Raw genomic sequence first — 15,301 nt, 5'->3', positions numbered from 1 at the left:
TACGAGGTAGGAGTATGTACAGTTCCTCATGACTCACCCTGTATAACAACAGTCCTGTTATATGTATGTACAAAATTATATACCTGTTACTTATACATAGAGTACAACTCACATGAGACCCTTTACCAAATGGTTATAGTACTCTTGCTACGTACAACTAAATTAAAACCCGAAAAATATGACCAATATAAATAAATAGGCAAAAGCCTGACTAAGAGAAAATACTATAATGGATTAAGCAAAATTAATCAATGAAATTGAAATGAAGAAATATAATATAAAACCGACTTGAATTGACCGAACAAATGAAGAAAAACTAATGAACGCAGAATATTTGGGAAACAAGCAACTAATACAACCTAAAATATAATGACATGAAATAGACCTAAATAAACAATATAATGTTGTTCTGAAGCTATTTCCTTGTGGCATTTTTATGATTAATTATTTATATGGGAAATAAGCCACAATTAAAATGAAAAAAATAATTTTATTAACGTTTCGACGCCCAAATCGGGTGCCGTTGTCAAAATACAAAATATTACTAAATAAACAAAAATGTTGTTGCTAAGCAAAAAAAATTCTTCTAATAATTTATGTAATCTGACTCATTTATATTGGCAATTTAGACATATATTATACATTTTAAAGTAGAAGACTTTAAAATGATATTGCCAATATTTATGAGTTGCGTTCCTGGGACGACTTACTGAAAGATAGTTCATTCGATTACATGAAATCAACCCCAACTCAAGAATATCCGTCACAAAAAAATTATAGCATGTGATCTGTCTTTAAAAAGACAACCAAATGCAACGACAGTAAAATTCTCGCGTTAGAGACTTCATAGTAAATCACAAGGGAAAACCAGGAAAAAACCTTGTGGTTTATTTCCCATATAAATAATTAAACAATATAATATAAAAAGTAGTACCTTTTGGGCAAATACGCAGAGCTCAACGTACAATACCGCAAAATCATACATGTTTGGGAACTTAATAAACTTATATGTACCTATATTAAAAACCAAATAAATGCAAGCTAGATCTTAAACAAAGTAATTACTAAACATAGTGCATTAAACCAAAACGCCTGAGATAATATGAATCATAATAGCTCCGGAAGAGGCTGCTGCTGCATCCCCGGAAATGAGCACCAGGATGGTGCAAAACCATGCCTCCTGTAGATCAAGGTGCGAAGACGAAAACTAGCTGGAATGTCCCAAAAAGCTTGTTCCCCCAAAGTGACTAATGGTTGGCTCTCGGTGTTGTGAGATGTTTTAAGTTTTCACGTGAGTGGCTACAAAAAAACATAATTCCCGTTTATTTCAATTTCCCACTGTACGACAAATTAAAGAAAGGGAAGAAGAAAAACTCGGAAAGTGTTTTAGGATAGAGAGTAATGTAAAAAGGCCATTGGTTAAACACAAAAAATTTACTGAATACATGAAGTCTTGATGTCTCCCCAACCTGCTAAAAATTACATTTTTCCAAATTTTCATCAATTGTAATTCCTTTTTGTCGAGGTGAGAAGCAAAATGTGGCAGGATGACTCCCGACAGAAATTTTCGTCACTGAACTTGGTAGTATGTGCTCCGCCCAGGAGCGTTAGACGCTATTCAATGCGTTCAGGTTGTAATTTTAGAGTTTTGAATGGCAAAGCTCTTGTGACTTTCCGATATCGCGGGTTTTTATCTGGCCCACCACGAACAAGGGTGATGATCACTAACTTCACGGTGTTCGATTCTGTCATCATAAAGGGTTTGAATGCAGACACTGATAGAAGTGATTCGAAATCATAAGCATGGGTGTTCGCTGTGGAGGATGCGTGTTTTCCACTCCTTATAGATATGTGTGTTGGTCTGTAACCACCAGCTTCTTGCTTACCGAAACTATCAGAATCCACCTTGAAGGCGGCGTGTACAGAAGGAATAAGTTTGTGCCGCCCTGCCATGACCCATTGGTCAGATAAAAGTACTCTGTATTCCATATGCATTAAGAGAGGGCTCTGACTTTTCACTGCTGGTAAACCTATTGGTACACTGGCCTTATCATCTTGAGAGAGCAAATTGGGAGAGATTCCAAGGATCTAATTGTAGCAGTGGAGAATTCTCCGTCCTCGTACTTTTTGTGCATTTCCGTCTGTGGTCTTGAGAACTTTACGAGTACGGTACGTACGTGTCTTCTTCTCTCTTGAGCGTTAGAAACGCGTAGAAGTAAATGCAGGTAGGTGCCGCTTCGAGAAATTTTAAATCCCATCAATAGAAGCCTTTCATGCAGTTCGGACAGAGTAAGAAAACTCCTGGTCATCTCTATTCGGCGTCGTTCATCAGCAATGGTACTATGATGTACACTAATGGTACAGCGAGAAAACTAAAGGGGGCTGCCTAGTTTCAGATCGAGGTTTTACGGCAACAGGATTGTTTTTCTGATGTTCAATTTTCTCAAGTTTTTCTTTAACTCGAAATTTTTTTGCACGATTGGCACTGTTTTTTTTTCTTTAAACATTTTTCTTTGTCTTTCCATTATTTACGCAATTTGTTTATTTCTTCATGAACATCACCTTTCTCTATACCAGCATTACTTGCTGTAGTATGAAGATTTATTATCTGTTGAAGTAGACCAATTTTCTTGATAACTTTCTTGTGGTTCCGGTTCGTATGGAATTTTTAGTGTCGTCCGAAACAGTCCAAGTCGTTTGTGGCTTCTTACATGGGACGTCCTGATTTCCCACAGTTTCCCCATAAGTAATCTCACTTTACATGTATTTAGGAAATAATAGATAAGATAAAACCCAAAATTTATTATTTCTATTTGTTAAGTAGCAATACATCTTTATTTTTTAACAATGATGGTAAATATAAATCAAAATAATTTATATTTAATGTATTAATTAAATTGAAGATGAAATTATCATCCCTTAAAACTTCGACAATGAGACAATTGTCCTCTTGCTTCGAATATATGCATAATTTTGCTATTTTTAAATTACATAATGCAAGTCCTAATTTGTCCATAATAGACATGTTTAGTTTTCAGGCATATTTTTTTCTTCGTTGGCATACAAAAAAGATAAATTGTTTATAAAATCATGAATGCCACTTACTTTTTCTTGTAATAGACACTTTACCTCTATCAATTGCCCCTCTCCATTTTCTTTGATAAATGCATTTGGACTAAATGCCAAATGAGGGCTATTATAATTAAAAATTAACCCTGTTTCATATAACATTATAACAAAAAAGAAAACTTCTGTTGGAGTAAAAATAAAAAGAAAGATATACTCCAACAGAAGTAAGGAAAAAGGAAGTAACTAGGGGGACAAAATGAACATAGATGGGATATAAAGAAGAGAGTGAAGTAGCTTCTACGTGGAGAAGCCGCAGTAGGAAAAATACTACTTCCCAGTAGTATTAGTGGAGGAAAGTGGAAGGATAATAGGGATAACAGTAGAAGTATGAAGAGACAGAGGCAAACTGAATAGAGTTGGCTAGCAAGAGATGCAAGAGAACCACTTGACAATCAAGGATGGACACGGCTCGTTTGCATGCCTGTCGCAGAACAATAGCTCTAAGTAGATAGTAATGATGACTAGAAGGTGGAATAATAAAATAAGAATAATGTACTGAAAATGAATGAATATGAATAATTGCTAAAGACGAACAAAATAAATAAAACTAACAAATCATGGGCGCCATGAAAATGATCTTCGATCATTCTCCCAGGTATCTTACACTGCTGTCAAATATTAAATATATTAAATCTGTAATAATGAACATAAATTAATAATAAAAATAAATGATATACAAAATAAATAAATATATATTAACATTAACTAAGAGATTTTTAACAATCTCTGAGTTAGACAAAGCATATACTGTGACTCTAACATGACAAAAATTATACAAAGGTTATATCTAAGATAACAATAATGTTACCTGTTACAATATTTAATACCTCTTACATATAGGGTACAACTCACATGAGTCTTCTACCAACTGGTGATAGTACGCTTGCTACGTACGACTAAAATTAAAACCCGAATAATATGAGTAATATATACATATATATATATATATATATATATATATATATATATATATATATATATATATATATATATATGAAACTTAAAGCTAAAATTAATATCAACAAAAGAATTAATATTAAAATTAAACTCACGAGGCTTCCGGGTTGAACCGCGTCGTTGGTTTCTAGGCCGAGCTTTCGACGTCCTCTCTGACGTCATCTTCAGGGCTTCCGGGGTCTCAGTCTCCTGAGGCTCCAGACACTACACTCACTACTCACTGCAATACTGTTGTTGCTGACGCTGGGGCGATATATATATATATATATATATATATATATATAGTTTAACTTGGAAAAAGTTTTCTTTTCTATATATATATATATATATATATATATATATATAAATGGGCATGAGCCTGACTAAGGGAAAATACTAAATGAATTAAGCAAAGTTAAATATACAATGAATTAAATAGAAATGAAGTTGAGATAAATACTTAATATAAATATTTGGGAAATAACTTATTGGGAATAACTTATAAATATTTGGGAAACAAGCAAGTAATATTACAAAATAAATATCAAACCAATAATAAAATACAAAAATTAATTTTCTAGGCTTATTACCTTGTGTACACAAGTAACTTACCATTGATCGTAAATAAGTTTTAAACTAAATCTGGAAAAAAAAATTAATTAACATAGTGCATTAAACCGAGAGTCTGAAATATAAAACACTATAGTTACTCAAATCCATACAAACTTAAATGTTCCCAAACAAATCCAAATGACTCCTAAAAAGTCCGCTACTGCATCCCAAAATGAACACCTGGGTGGTACAAAACGGTACCTCCTATATGTCCAGGTGTAGAATGAAAGTCAGGAGCAGGAACGCCCCAAGTGTTTCCCAAATGACATACTCCCAGAGTGACTTGACTGTGGCTGTAATGGTTTCCCTAGGTGGTCAAAGGAGCTACGACTTCACGTTGTGGTTTCTCCAAAATGGCTAAAAACATTCCCAGTTTTATTTCTCATATAAACTGGTGAGCAAAAGTAAAGAGAAGAAGAAATAATTGAGGAAAACTTTTTAGAAGCAATAATATAGAAAAAACAACATTAAATGGAACAAAAACTAATCTCAGGTAACCTTGAACTATTTTGGGCGTGAAGACATGAACAAATAATGACTTTGAATTTGAAATTTGAATATGATTTATTTGAGGGAATATCTGTAAAAATATATTGAATTTATAAAATTAAAAAATTTAAAACCTACAGGAAAATGATAATTATTTCCAATATTAATTGAGAATTGCATATGTTTGGTTATGTCTAACCAAAAATATATTAATGTATAATTTTCCTTGAATGAATATTCAATAATCGAAATAATCTACATAAAATCCAAATGAGTTGACTAAGAAATTTTAAGAATGGGACTAATATTTTAATATTCAAGGCTAACAAAAAATTACTATAAAACAGATTTTATTACCGGTGATTTTTATTCCAATTCCAGGAGTTGTGTTACCCACATGTCTCCCTACTGCAGAAAACCCTTGGTGGTAACTTTTTCACTTTATTTAACTGGATGTTATAAAATAAAAATCATCCGCCATTCTATGGTACTAACCAACTTCACTTCACAACAGCCACAAGTCAAGTAAGGAACCTTCCTCGCTACTTCAACGAGGAAAACGTCAAACTCTCACGGAACACGAATTAAACGACAAGGAACGGTTCAACTAGGTTCCGTACGCCTAAGTGTGAGGAGTCCTTTACGAGAAAATTAAAGAGATTAATTGAGAGGTCAAGAGAAAATAATTATAAAAAATAATTAAAGAGCTAAAAATGATATTATAACGGGTGGACCGTTACAACATGAAATTATAGTTTTGCTTTAAACATGCCTTAGCAATTTTCTCACAATTTATACCATACCTGGTTGCATTATTTCCAGTGAATTTAGGAAACATTATTTAGGGCCGTTTGCACCGACTATATTAAGGCTAGCTTAAGATTAAGGCCCGCTTAAAGTAAATATTTTCGTTGCACCGTATGTCAAACTCGATTTAAACCTCACTTTTTAAGCCGTCAAATTCGGCGGCTTAAGAAAACTTAAATGTTTAAAACTCTGACTTAACCTCAAATTTGCTAATTTGTTTGTTGATGATACATATTATTTTTTATAAAAAGAAAATGGATATTTTCAATGATGATTTGGATTTGTTGGAAATAATAGAACATGGTTTTCCGAGACGGGTATTTGTTCGGCCTATTTATTTCCAAACAATGGACAATTTAACTTTCTTTAGAACATTTAGATTTTACAAAGAAACTGTTTTGTTTATTTTAACTTTAATTGAAGATCGTCTGGAATTTCCTGATAACAGGTAAGAAAATAAATAAAGTACATATATAATATTCTGCCCATATCTCTCTTAATAAGGCTATGCTTAACAATAGACCCCCTATAGGGCTATATTAACAATAGTACTTTTCAATGCTTCTCATTTGTTTGGAGCTTCTGTCATATGTTGTATATTAATATTTTACACTGAATATAAGCTCGAAACAAATTAGAAACATTGAAAAGTCCTATAGAAATAGGTAGGTACCTATCTACAATTTTGATTGCATTTAACTTATGATACCATCTCATTGATTTCCAGGTAATAATTTACTTACTTGTATGATGTTTAAAAATAAATTATTTTACAAAAAAATTAAGGAATCATTTTACTTGATGGCAATAAAGCACATAATGTAAAAGATGAATATTTCCAATAAGGAAAATATTATATTATTTATTTATTTAAGAAACAAACAGGCAAAGCCTAATTACATGTTTTTATACATTATTACAACGATTATATTGAAATAAAATGACAAAAAAGGAAAAAAAACGTAAAGAACTTAAATATTATAAATGTTATGAGGTGTAAACGTATACATATAAAAAATTTAAAAAAACCAAAAAAAAAACGTTTAATAATAAAAAAAGAAGAAAAAAAAAGTGCATTTATATCCAGAACAGAAATAACCTGCGTATACCTATCCGTGCATTGGGAGCTCACCAAGACAGCAAGTATTAACCCACATATTTGGTTGGTTTTTGATGTTTTGTTTTTGAAAGTATATATAGATATTAACATAAACTTAAAATAAAATATTCAACATAAGTATATGATAATATTAAGAGTGAGGTACTAATGTGACAACATTTAATCATTATTGTATATCCCTTTGACTTCACGCTTAAATTTTGGTAGATTTGTGTCAAATATATTTACAGAAAAAAAGATGTCATTGTGTATATGACATAGTCGAGTTATCGGTCTATCATCATTTACCAAAAAAGTCTGTTGACGAGGGCGTATACTAGGTGGTTTTACATAAAGGTTTATTTGAGACATAAGATAGGAGCTATCGATTAAATAATTCAATATTTTAAAAAGAAACGTAATGGCAAAAACTATTCTTCTATACTCAAGTTTTATTATACCAAATCCTTTTCTGATAGGATCATATGAAGCATATTCAGGATTGGTTCTATGTTTTTTAAAGTACAAATATTTTAAAAATTTGTTTTGGACTACTTCTATAGAACGGTTTAAATTTAGCTGTGTAGGATTCCATATTACATTAGCAAATTCAAGTTTACTACGCACTAGAGAAAAATATAAATATTGTATTGTTTCAGTGTTTGTAAATGCATATGTTGTCCTCTTTAAAAAACCTAGTAACTGGTGCGATTTTTTAGCAATATTATTTATGTGCTGATTAAATTTCAAATTATTTTGAAAACAAATGCCGAGGTCACATACAGAAGTCACTCTTTCTAACTGTGAATTTTGGATAAAATATATATAATGATAAGGGTTTTTATTTGTGTTAAATGTTAATACTTTACATTTTGATAAGTTAAATAACAACTTATTCCGTAAGGACCACTCACAAATATTATCTATATCATTTTGAAGCTCTAAGTAATCATTTATGTTTTCAATTTTACGAAATAGTTTGAAGTCGTCTGCATATAACAAGCAATCGGATGTTACTTGTGAAGGTAAATCGTTTATAAATATTGAAAAAAGGAGTGGTCCCAAATTAGATCCCTGAGGAACTCCTGATCCACTTAAAAATATGTGTGACAATTCACTTTTATATGATACTACCTGAGTTCGTAATCTTAGATACGAGATAAAAAAATTTAGTAAGTGTTCACTAATTCCATAGTACTTTAATTTACATAATAAACTGTCGTGACTTACTTTATCAAAAGCTTTTGCAAAGTCTGTATATATACAATCTACCTGTATTTTATTGTCTATATTCTCCCTTACTTTATTAACGAATGTCAAGAGATTTGTTTCAACTGATCTCCTTTTACAGAAGCCGTGTTGTTCAGCTGAGATCAAATGTTTAAAACTGTTGTACAACTTATCATGTAAAATAAATTCAAAAATTTTAGCTATACAATTTAGGACCGCAATTGGTCTATAATTTTTGACATATTTTTTATCACCATTTTTAAATATTGGCGCAATCTTGGTTTGTTTAAATTCGTTTGGATAAACACCGGAGCTTAATGATTTATTAAATATTACCATCAATGGGTACATCAAACAATCCCTGCATCCTTTAAAAATATAACAAGGAATATTGTCAGGGCCAGAAGACCTTTTCGGTTTCAATTTATAAAACGCTTTTTCTAAATCAGTAGTGCTAATCGTCTCAAAATGAATATTATCAAAAAATTGTAGGGGTAATTCACGCATTTTTTCGGTAATTACATCTTTATTATACGAGGAATCATTATCATAGACCGAAGAAAAGTAATCAGTGAACTCGCCTGTTATAATTTTAGGATCTGATACGTCCCTATTCTCAACCTGAAAAGTACCATCGGAATTGCTGGTTTGCCTATTATTTTTTACAAAATTCCAAAAAAGTGTCGGGCTTCGTTTTATATTAACCTGAATATTTCCAAGATAAGCATTGTATGCATTTTTAATTTTTAATTTAATTTCCTTTCTTTTTTCACTGTATTTTACCTGAAAATCTTCTGATTGATTCCTTCTGCGCCTATAAAACTCTTTTACTTTTAAATCACTTATAATATCACTATTAAACCAAGGCGGAAATATTTTGCAGTTTTTTGGTTTTATATTAAATTTTGGTACCGTTATATCTAGAATATTATATAATATTTGATAAAAATACGACACATAATCATTAACATTTTCAAACTGTCCTAATAATTCCCAATTAAAGTCCCTTAACAATTCATAAATAAGCTTAAAATTTGCTTTTTTAAAATTATATCTACTTTCTAAATTATTACATTTGTTAAAACTACTTTTCTTCATAGTAAATTCTATTTCCAATGAAGGATGTCTTATATCTATTTTTACTAATGGTGATATGCTTTCTTCGACTTTGATACAAAAATTACTCATGATCAAATCTAATGTCCTATTATCAATGTTTACGACATTATTATATGATTTTAAATTATACGACAACATTAAATTTTGAATTATATTTTCTACTTCATTTCGATCATTAAACTGGTAGTTTATACCATTTATTTGTGGTATATTATAATCACCCGCCAATAAAATATATGTACTGTTGTCAACAAACTGATCTAATCGTTCAAATAAATTAGCATACTCGTGGTACACAACTGATTTAGATGCTGGAGGAATATATGTAGAGTTTAATATAATAGTATTTCCAAACACCTTAACGTTTACAAATAAGGTTTCTAGAGGAATGTCTACCTGAATTTCCGAAGAACTAAATTTTCTACTTACTGCTATAAGAACCCCGCCTCCTCTTGTTTTACCTGTAATTTTTAAATTTCTGTCCTTTCTGTATACAACGTAATTTTTATTAAATAACTCTCCATCCTGTATATCATTAGCTAACCATGTCTCTGTTAATATAATAAAATCGTAAGACTCTGAATGTAAATTTTGGATAAATTCTGTTGTCTTGGTACGCAGACCCCTACAATTTTGGTAATACGCAGTTATAGACATTTTAAATTAAATTAAACTAGTAACACTTAAAAATAGGAAAAAAAAAATAAAAATAAAAATTAATAAAGTTAAATAACGTTAAGATAAAATCAATATGTCAATATGTATGTATACCACTTCTATTCTTAACATGGCAGTATTATTCCCATTAATTCTAAAAATTAATAAATTAATTACCTACCTATGTCTTAACCCACGTAATACTAACAAAAAACGTTGACTGATCTATTAGATAAAACAATACAAATAAAATACTTTTAGGAACAATAGCCTTAGTCCAATGAACCAGTTGCTAACTTGCCTGAGATATTTTGCTAGCTCAGGTTTTCTGATAACTGTTGTACAATTTATGCACATTGATGTAGCTACAGCCAGCAGAACGATAGCAAGAGTATCCAGGGAGTTAGCAACATTGTATCCAAGATTTATTAAAATGCCTACAACTCAAAGAGAGATCCTGACACACCAAGAAAAATTTTATTCGATGTTTAGATTTCCACGAATTATAGGGGCAGTTGATGGAACGCATATAAGGATACAATCACCTGGTAAGATGCTAATACCTATAAAATGATTAATTAAAGTTATTGACCTTTTTCTGCAAGTAAATTTCAAAAATAGTTTATGAACACATTTTAAGAAAATAATATTAGGTGTTTTTTAAGAAAAAGTTAGCAAATTTCTCATTTAAAAACTTAATATTATGAAATTTTTGTAGATTTGTTTTTTAATTTAAATTCCAAATCAGTGTTAAGAAACCCCTAAGTATAAACTGTTCCGTTTGATGAGATATTAAAATTATATTTTCAGGTGGAAATGATGCTGAAGTGTTTAGAAACAGAAAATCATTTTTTTCTCTGAATGTTCAAGTGGTCTGTGATGCAGATATGAAATTTGAAAATGTTGTAGCAAGGTGGCCAGGATCCACCCATGATGCTACTATCTTTAACAACTCACGACTCAAAGCCAGCTTCATTGCCAATGAATTTAGAAACTGCATACTAATTGGTAAGTTATAATAAAATTACTCATTGTTAAAAGTGGGCTTTCAAAAAGAATAGTTTTATTTAGAATATTTTACAGGGAGAAGTGATTTAAATATAAGTTGCATAATTAAACAGGATATGATTTTTCTGTTGCAATATAAACACATGGAAAAAAGTTAGGTATATTTATAACATTACACGGAAAAATAGTTATTTTTGTAACTATAGCAAAAATGCATATTTTATTGCACGATGTGTGGAGCTGGAGATGAAGTCCAGTTCTCCAAGCATGCTGAGTGCAATAAATATGCACACTTACTCTAGTTGTTATGACAAGTTGCACAAATAATTATTTTTTCGTGCAAACAGGCTAAGCGCCACATTTGACAAACAACTGAACTGGCCCTATATGAATAAAAATCTTATTTTTTAGAATGGGCACTCAATTAATTTGTTACTTCAACTCCTCAGTTGTATTATCATATATCCTTTCTACATTTTTAACTTTGTAACTTTTTCATAATTTGTCTTAAACTGAACTATACAATTTATATCCTTATTTAATTTTACAGGAGACAGTGGATATCCACTTCAAGAGTACTTTATGACTCCATTAAATCAGCCAAATACTAGAGCAGAATCACTATATAATGAATCCTTAATAAGAACAAGGAATATAATAGAAAGGACTATTGGTATTTGGAAAAGAAGATTCCCAATATTAGCTTATGGCATGAGATTAAAATTAGAAACAGATGTGGCTATTATTATTGCAACAGCTGTATTGCATAATATAGCCCGTTCAATGAATGAACCTGAACCAGCAGTTCCTGCCGATTTAAACCTCCAGGAAATAAATTATTTAATACAAACACAGAGCATAAATATGCCTCTAAACAATGACCACAGACATAATAATCGAATTAATATTACCCAAAGAGAAATTTTGCATTATTTCAGGAACCTACAATAGATTTATTACCTAAAATAGTTATTTTTCATGTATTTTATTTTTAAAATAAAACTATATATTTATTTTTTTTATTTATTTTGATAAAAATATTTGCACAGGAAAAAACACTAAAAATATTTAAAGAAACTGCAGGATAAAACTGGTAACAAAAACAAGAATTTTTTTAAAGAAATCTATAAACTAAATATATATACTTAAATAAATCGATATACTAAACTAAATCGATATACTAAATCTATAAACTAAACAATATTTTTTTATAACTGAAGAAAACAAATTTATAAAGCAAAAAAGTTTTTTTTTAAAACAACACATCTTAATTCATTAAATTATTTTATTTATATCTATATTATCTATGTTAATATTTTTAGATTTTAATTGTTCTTTCTTCATTAGTATTTCTAATTTTAGATTTTGTGTTCGTAACCTATGCTCTTCTGTTTCATACTCAATTTGATTTTTACATCGGATCTTTTCAAATAGTGAAAGAGCTAACCTTCGATCCAGCAACTTATCATACTTGTCAGCAATATTTGAAGAAGTTAATGTTTTAACAATAGTTGCTGGACGACGTCTACTGCTATTATTAAGTCTTCCTCTTTTTGCTTGAGATTGTTTGCTGATGTTATCGTTCAATAAAAGTCTGTTGGGACTTTTCTTCAAGTCTGCTGGAGAATAACTCTCCCATTCTTTATGTTTTGTAAGAGAAGAGTTCTAGAAACAAAAGTTAAAATTTAGTATGTATACTCGGTTGTGAAAAATATACTCCGGTGTGAAAAAATCAAGTTGATAATTCTGTGTCGCTATAGTTCGGAAAATTTGCGATTGGTAATTACAAGAAAAACAAAAAAAGAATTATTCAAATCGGACTTTATCTTCCGATCCCGCAACGGGCCTAAATATTATAAAAAAAATGAAATTTTGCCTTTTTTTCAAAAATTTTTATATAACTTCCGTGTACGTTTTGTTTATCGCTATAGTAAATTTTATTTAGAGTTTGCATGGTTGAGTAATAAAAAAATAGTTTTACCCATTTAACGAATATCTTTCAATCCCACAAGGTCAATCAAAATCTATAAAAAAATGAAATTTTTGATGATTTTGATAAATTAAAAAACATTTAGTTATCTGATTTTTCTGTTACAATGTGAAGCTCTTCACTTGTTTAGATATTGTATGATAATATTTAAACAACCCAGAACTCACAACGAGGAGTTTCTAGCTCCATCCCCACCCTTCTCTCCAACTAACCAATGAGTGTGTGTTTTTTTGCATTATTTACATATATGTACATTTCTTTTTGATCTGTTTGTATCCAGCTTTTAAATGCCAACTTTGTATTGTGATTTAATAGTAAAATGTGGTAGCATGGACCTTGGTTTAAGTGTTGCCCTGATGAATACATCTCTTGATTGGGACCCACATACATTAGACGATGCTTCCGTGACCAACTCTACGCACTTCTCGTCAGCTTGCGTGTGGCAGGGATAGTTTTGTACATTCTAGTCTGGCATGTCGCCTGATGTAATGCAATAACTTAAATCTCCATTTGAAACATTCCAGTCTATTATTTTAGTTTAGTCCTGTGCTTCAAAATTTCAAGTAATAGGGAGAAAAGAAACACATTAGAGAGCTAGGGCTAAGGAGAGCGTTAAAAGCCGGAAAGACTAATGCCAAGGGCTAAAGTATTAGAAATTTGATTCCTCCTACTTTAAATTTGGAAGCACAGGACTAGACTGGAATTTTGCAAAACTATCTTATCCACCAGTTCTTCGCAGAGTTTCAAATGAAGATATAAGTTCCTCCATTACATCATGTCAGACTGGAATGTACAAAACTATCCATGCCACCCACAAGCTGTCGAACTGTGTGGAAAGTTGTTCACATTGGTTGCATCGTCTAATGTATGTGGGTCCCAATCAAGAGATGGATTCATCAGGGCAACACTTAAATCAAAGTCCATGCTACCACCAAATCACAATACAAACGTTTAAAAGCTGGATACAAACAGATCAAAAAGAAATGTACATACCTATATGTAAATAATTCAAAAACACACACTCATTGGTTGGTTGGAGAGAAGGTTGTGGGTGGAGCTAGAAGTGCAACCACCTTCTCGTTGTGAGTTCTGGGTTGTTTAAATATTGTCATACAATATCTAAACAAGCAAAGAACTTCACAATGTAACAGAAAAATGAGATAATTAAATATTATTTTTTAATTTATCCAAATCATCAAAAATTTAATTTTTTTATATATTTTGATTGACCTTGCGGAATCAGAAGATATTTGTTAAATGCATAAAACTATTTTTTTTTATTACTCAACCATACAAACTGTAAATAAATGTTACAATAGCGATAAATAATATGAACATGGAGGATAAAAAAAGTAAATGCCATACCTCTGTTGTATCCGCTGCAGGAGTTTCCTGCATATCTTCTTCTTCATCATCCAATTCAAAAGAGAGTTCCACTTCATCATTTTTGATCAATATCCTGTAAAAAATTGAAAACATGTTTATTGAAACCAAAAATTCAGTATTCAAAATAAATTCCAAATGCAATAAAAAGTCTCAATTTACCTCATTTGTAACTTCACTGTCCCCATCAAATGTATTTAAAATGCCAGATACTGTTTTTTCATTCACCATCGACAACAAAACCTCATCAGAGGACTCCATTTTTGGTGGCTTTGCACAAGGACCTCCACCTGTTCTGTACACTTCAATTTTTTCCTGTGCCTTTTCTTTTCTCAATTCTTTTTTTCTGTTATCGTAATATTTTTTTAAGGAATCTGCCGACCTATTAATGAGTCCAGGAGAACTAGCATTAAACTCTGTTTCAATCTTTTTCCAGGTCTTTTCTTTCTGTAGAATTGTTACCCCATCTGTTTTTTTATTTTCTATGACATCTTTATATTTGTAAACTATGCTTATTAAAACTTGTTTCTCCCGTTCGCTATAATTCGGGCCTCTGGATCTTTTTAATGATTTTTCCATTTTACTTTTAAAAAATATACTTTTTTCTTTATTATTAGCAATTATCAGCTTGTAAACAATAATAATAATGACAAATGACATTAAAAAACTGTCACCATGACTGCATCCAACAAAATAGTCCTAGAATTTGCATTGTTGCCGTACTGCATTGCAGCTTAGTTAAGCCGAAGTTTAGTTGACACGGTGCAATGCATATATTTTTAAGGGAGCCTTAAAATTTAAGCTCTTCTTAGATAAGTTCACTTAACGAGTAAGTCGGTGCA

At 30.8% G+C, this 15,301-nt stretch overlaps 2 protein-coding genes across 2 annotated transcripts; one reads left to right on the top strand and one right to left on the bottom strand.

Annotated features, from left to right (window-relative positions):
* Positions 1-10,186: 10,186 nt before the first annotated feature.
* LOC126892251 (putative nuclease HARBI1) lies at positions 10,187-12,099 on the top strand. Its single transcript, XM_050661745.1, has 3 exons — positions 10,187-10,626; positions 10,889-11,086; positions 11,637-12,099. Exons 1-3 carry the CDS (start codon positions 10,359-10,361, stop codon positions 12,035-12,037), a joined length of 867 nt encoding a protein of 288 aa, XP_050517702.1. The 5' UTR covers positions 10,187-10,358; the 3' UTR covers positions 12,038-12,099.
* Positions 12,043-15,301, bottom strand: LOC126891144 (uncharacterized). The gene is made up of 3 exons (XM_050660326.1): positions 14,622-15,301; positions 12,534-12,751; positions 12,043-12,046 (listed from the first exon to the last, which is right to left on the bottom strand). Exons 1-3 carry the CDS (start codon positions 15,117-15,119, stop codon positions 12,043-12,045), a joined length of 720 nt encoding a protein of 239 aa, XP_050516283.1. The 5' UTR covers positions 15,120-15,301.

The sequence above is a fragment of the Diabrotica virgifera genome, chromosome 9 (genome assembly GCF_917563875.1).
Source record: "Diabrotica virgifera virgifera chromosome 9, PGI_DIABVI_V3a".
NCBI classification, from domain to species: domain Eukaryota; kingdom Metazoa; phylum Arthropoda; class Insecta; order Coleoptera; family Chrysomelidae; genus Diabrotica; species Diabrotica virgifera.
This window is presented reverse-complemented; position numbering and strand designations above follow the sequence as displayed.